At 42.9% G+C, this 5,708-nt stretch overlaps 1 protein-coding gene across 1 annotated transcript in view; it reads right to left on the bottom strand.

Moving 5' to 3' along the window:
* The window catches only part of LOC113406278 (ornithine carbamoyltransferase, mitochondrial-like), a 36,833-nt gene that overhangs the window by 14,377 nt on the left and 16,748 nt on the right, over positions 1 to 5,708 (bottom strand). Inside the window, exon 5 of the mRNA XM_026650063.2 lies at positions 3,376 to 3,529. Coding sequence (XP_026505848.1) covers positions 3,376 to 3,529 — 154 coding nt within the window. The remainder of the gene's footprint in view (positions 1 to 3,375; positions 3,530 to 5,708) is intronic.

The following is a 5,708-nucleotide window of genomic DNA, read 5'->3' as shown; positions in this document are numbered from 1 at the left end:
GGAGCCTCATGTAAGTGGCACCATCCGTCCGGCTGCCCTGTTAGCCGCGTGCGCTCTGCATGGGGGGGAGAAGTCCGGACATTTACAAATTCCCCCCGGACGCTATTTTTAGCTCAAAAATCCGGACATGTCCGGGGGAATCCGGACGAATGGTAACCCTACATTTTGGGCAGTAACGGTGAAGTAACATAAACAGGCCCCCAGACTTGTCTAAATTATGTGGATGGATGCAGAACAGTCCAGAATCAGGAGAGTACTAAAGTGGCTTAGCTCACACTCCCCCTAGGCTGCAAGTTGTGTACTACACCTCTTAGAGGCAAAACACAAAATCTCATCCTATCTATCTACCTGTAACCCAGGGGTGGGCAAACTTTTTGCCCCAAGGGCCACATTGGGGTTGCAAAACTGTATGGAGGGCCAGGTAGGGAAGGCTGTGCCCTCCAAACAGCCCCCTCCCACTTCCCGCCTCCTCACTGTCCCCCTTAGAACCTCCAACCCATCCAACTCCCCCTGCTCCTTGTCCCCTAACCGCCCCCTACTGGGACCCCTGCCCCTAACCACCCCCTCGGACCTCAACCCCTATCCAGCCCCCCTGCTCCCAGTCACCCGACCCCTATCCACACCCTCCGCCCCCTGACAGGCTTTCCAGGACCCCATGCCTATCCAATCCCCCCATTCCCCATCCCCTGACCGCCCCTGCCACCGCAGAACCTCTGCCCCATCCAACTGCCCGCTGCTCCCTGTCCGCTGACTGCCCCCCGGGACTCCCTGCCCCTTATCCAACCCCCTCCAGCCCCCTTACCATGCTGCTCAGAGCAGCATGTCTGGCAGCTGCGCCGCCAGGCCAGAGCTAGACACGCTGCTGTGCTGCTTGGCAGGAGCTCGCAGCCCCACCACCCAGAGCGCTGCCCACATGGCGGTGTGGCTGCGGGGGAGGGTCCGGGAGCTCAAGGGCCAGGCAGGATGGTCCCGCAGGCCGGATGTGGCCCATGGGCCATAGTTTTCCCACCTCTGCTCTAACGTCTCCCAGAAAAACACAGGGCAGGGCTGTGCAGAAAATGGGAGTCAGGAACCAGCTACCTATGTGTCATGTTTTTCTCTCCAAACCACAGAAGTGAAGACAGAAAGAAACATGGAAGTTAATACTGCGTGCTTTCTAAGCTCCATCAGAAAGGCATCCCAGAGTACAGGTGACAGTGCAGTAGTGAGTGGCAGCGCAGCTGGTAAGTAGGGAATATTAATACCGTTATATAAAACATATGAGTCATATATGACTATTGAAAACTTGCTAATCTCTGGTGGGAAAATAAGTGCTAATAGGTAGAGTGTTTATGAGACAAAAAATAAAAGGCCAGATGAAACTCTTTTACAATTACACTCAGCATTTAAATGAAACAAATGACTTTTTATCATTTCCAAAGTTCTAGTTATGACTCACTGCCTTACATAAATTAAGCTTCACACAAAGGCTGGCTGAATGCATCTCTCTCAAGTGTACCTCATTCTGAGGGATGACTCATTTCAGTCCCGAGGTTACCTCTGTTCCATAAAGACTTGGTGTCCCCTCACTTTTATAGCTGAAGATGACTTCTAACAAAAACAAGGTCATCAAATGTAGGAGTCATTTATGCTAAAGCAGCGATACTCAGACTGAGGCTCCTGAGTCGTAAACAACACATAACGTGTCTCCCGTGGCTCTTTGCAGCACATATTAAAACAGTTTGACTTAATTATTAACCAGTCAGGATGCTTTTACTATGTTATTAACCAATTGTAGTTGATAAAATAGTAATACTTGGTCAGTCAATTTGCTGTGAGAATAATATATATCTATATAAAAATGAAATATTTCCCGTCATACTGTTTAAATATGACTACATAGTACCATAGTGAATGAAACAATGAATTCACACTACTGGGGCGCTTTTGGGTAATGTTGATTGCTAATTTGGCTCCTGAACCACTGAGGTCTGAGTATCACTGCACTAAAGGAATGAGCCTGACAGCATGTAGTTTCCTGCATGAATAATTTTTTCTCCCCCTCATTCTGGGTATTTGCCACATACTCTCCTACATTTGGGCCTTCACAGGCTGAGAAATGACGGAATGATCTAGGAAATGGATAAGAACATAAGAACGGCCATACTGGGTCAGACCAAAGGTCCATATAGCCCAGTATCCTGTCTGCCGACAGTGGCCAATGCCAGGTGCCCCAGAGGGAATGTACAGAACAGGTAATCATCAAGTGATACATCCCCTGTCGCCCATTCCCTGCTTCTGGCAAACAGAGGCTAGGGACACCATCCGTGCCCATCCTGGCTAAAACCACTGATGGGCCTATCCTCCATGAATGTATCTAGTTCTTTTTTGAACCCTGTTATAGTCTTGGCCTTCACAAAATCCTCTGGCAAGGCATTCCGCAGGTCGACTGTGCATTGTGTGAAGAAATACTTCCTTTTGTTTGTTTTAAACTTGCTGCCTATTAATTTCATGTGGTGACCCCTAGTTCTTGTGTTATGAGAAGGAGATAATAACAGTTCCTTATTTACTTTCTCCACACCAGTCTTGATTTTATAGACTTCTATCATATCCCCCCTTAGTTGTCTCTCAATCACATCCATACAAAGTAGTTTCTATTCATTCAGAAAGTAAGGAAGCATTTGCCAAAATTTTCATCCAGCCCTACAATGTACTGATGAATTTTATAAGCCAGTTCTTCACCTGGTTGTAAATTGGCATAGCTCTATTAACTTCAGTAAAACTACATTGATTTGCATTGGCTGAGGATCTGGCCTTGTATGTGTACAATGTTATATAGTTATCACATAAAATACTATATTAAAATCAGAACAACAAAATATGATCCTAACTCATTCCTTCTCAGTATAAGCAAGGTTTAATGTATCCTCATTAAGGACTTACACTAGTTTAACTAGATTGATTTTTAAACTAGTGTACCTTTCTAATATAGACAAGGTCTCAGTCTCAACTATAAACAGGGTAGGGCAAAGACTTTAGAATGAAAAACTGTCTCCATGGCAAATCTCTCATTGACTTCAGTGGGGACAGGACCTCACCATTATCTTAATCTGTAAAGCACCCTGAACATTTTTTTTTGCACCATGGGCTCAATCCAGCAAGTAATTTAATTATAAGCTTAACTTCATTCCTACATAAATTGATGGGACTACTCAATTGCTTAAAGTGTATTGTCCAATGGGGGCCTCTAATATCAACACATATTCCAAATTACTTATCAGTTCCATCTCAAAACATCTAAGGATAAACTGCTTGGAATAGGACTTTTCCCAATATTTAGCAAGACTGATTAGTTTTCTAAAAGCTGTGTTATTATAAAGAGAAGGGTATTATTACCTGGAGTGTAAGGTAATCAGCTAAAATCTGGATAGGATGGTATGAATCCGACAATCCATTGACTATTGGGATTGAGGCTTCTTTCGCCAACAGGTCCAGATCAGATTGTTTATAAACTCTGGCCAAGACTGCATTTGTCATGCTAGACAGCACCCTACGGTAAAGCAAAAGATATCAAAGTCAAACATCATAAATATATTGCTACTTTATTCTTCAATGTGCAATGTATAAATATTAATAAGTGGTGGTAATGAATAAATTTTTTCCAGTTGCCTGAATAATATACGATATCTGCATAATCCACTAAAATGCAGACATTTAACAAGCTGTAAGAAGTAAAAGGAAATTCTTGCTCCACACACAACCCCATTCAATGATTTTCTATTTCATTTTTGATTGTCACTAAAGCAGAACTAATGATGCAACATTAATAAATGTGCAGGTAACAGAGGCGATTGTTTGTTAATATAAAATGATAGGGATTCAACTCAAAAGGTGTAAAGAACAACAGTACCATCCTAATGTGTAACATATATAAATAATTATATTTTGTGACACACATAGTAACACTATTAAAGTGGCATCAAGGTTCTAAATTAAACGACAGGGATAAAGACATTTGGCATTCATTACTGGCACTCTAGCTACAGCTCATGGTTTTGTGCCTTGGAAGTAGAGTTTCAGGGATGAGTCTGCTATGAGAGCACTGCATTTTCTATGTCATATGGATATTTTTAGGCGAATCTAGCATGAAATCGGATGCTTAGCTTTGCAATTCTGTGCTTTTGTGGAAGTAATCAGGCCCTCAAGTATTATTCTTTTGAATTATTTTGTATGTTTTAATGTTCTCTAGTAGCATCTTAAAACCAAATAGGCAAAACTGTGAACAGAAGGGTATGGAACTGTGACACAGAGGCCATTGGTGGTTCATTACTCTGTCAGCAACTCTTGTCAGGCCTGGCACACTCACTGCATCTCCCACAGTTGTCATAATCTGTACCTAAAAAGTGTCATGTAAGGTAATTGGTTTCACACTGGTCCCGAAAATCATCGTGTGCTGTATGTGCAGAATGTGTACAAACAGTTATAAATATGCACTAGAATTAGATTCTTAAAATGTGTTTGGCAAGCGGTACATACGCCCAGTCTGCCCTAAAAAAAGGAATGTGTATTTGCTTGTCTGCCCAGCCTGGTTGTCTGTCAGAGACAATGAAGCTACATTTACATAAGAGGGAAACAAAGCCATCAACCTAGCGAGCTGGGGAGATAGTTAAGAGGCTATCACAACAGGGGCAGGAGACCGCAAAAATGAACATGGTGTCAGCTTCCTGGTGGACACAGCAAGCTTCCTGGCTCTTGTAGCAGCGTCAATGAACTTTGGGAGGATATAAAGAGAGAGAAAAAGCCATTCTGGCATCTTTCACCTGACGAAACAAAGGAACTGAGCTCTGTAAAGGGTTCTGGTCACCTATGCTGGAAAAGAGACTTAGTGAGAAACCCTTCTTTGAACAAGAGTCTAATTAGTTAAATAAGGCTTTAGTCATAGAAGCATATTTTTATTTTTGTTTGTATGTAACCTAGCTTTATTCCTTATACTTGATATCACTTAAACGTATGTCCTTTTCTTAAATAAACTTGTTTTACTTTTACTATAAACCAATTCAGTGCAGGGTGTGTTAACCTAAGTTAAATTAAGAGGGCTGCAGTGTATTGTCTCTTTAAAGGAGCAAAAAACTTTAATAACTTCTGTAAGGGTTCAGTGAGAGAGCTGGACACTGCAGGGCAGATGTTTTCGGGGAAATTCAGGGCTGGGCGGGTGTTGGGGTCACTCTGCAAAAAGTAACTGAGCAGTGGGAGCCAGGGTGTTACCGGTTGGCATCAGATCTAGGACCCCAGCAGCATAGCATTTAAGGCACCCACAGTTGCAAGGCAGGCCTCGGTTGAACCCTAAAGTGTCACAGGAATGCTCTTACAATTGGTGGATTGCTGACTTGCCATGATGGATTTTTACATCTCCTCTGGAAAGATAGGTTCCAGTGTCAGAGTCCTTACACAGGCAGGTCTCTCATTGAAGTCAATGATATTGTTCTTCCAACTGAAGTCAAACATTCCTTATTCAGATAAGATTCCCATTAAGGGAAATCATTGATGCCACCTATATAGGTAAAGAGGAAGAACTGAACAGGATAATCTGTAAGGTTGCTGTCTGTGCCATTATTTTTTTCTAGCTAACAAGTTATAAAGGTGTTACTTTTGTTTAATCTACCTTGGATGGGTATTTAGGGGTGTGACGGGTTGGATCACAGAAACCCCCTTGGGAGCTGCCACCCGAT

Source organism: Terrapene carolina, unplaced genomic scaffold (assembly GCF_002925995.2).
Source record: "Terrapene carolina triunguis isolate 2854851 unplaced genomic scaffold, T_m_triunguis-2.0 Scaffold24, whole genome shotgun sequence".
NCBI lineage: Eukaryota > Metazoa > Chordata > Testudines > Emydidae > Terrapene > Terrapene triunguis.
The sequence above is the reverse complement of the archived record's forward strand: the minus strand, read 5'-3'. Positions and strand labels throughout refer to the sequence as shown.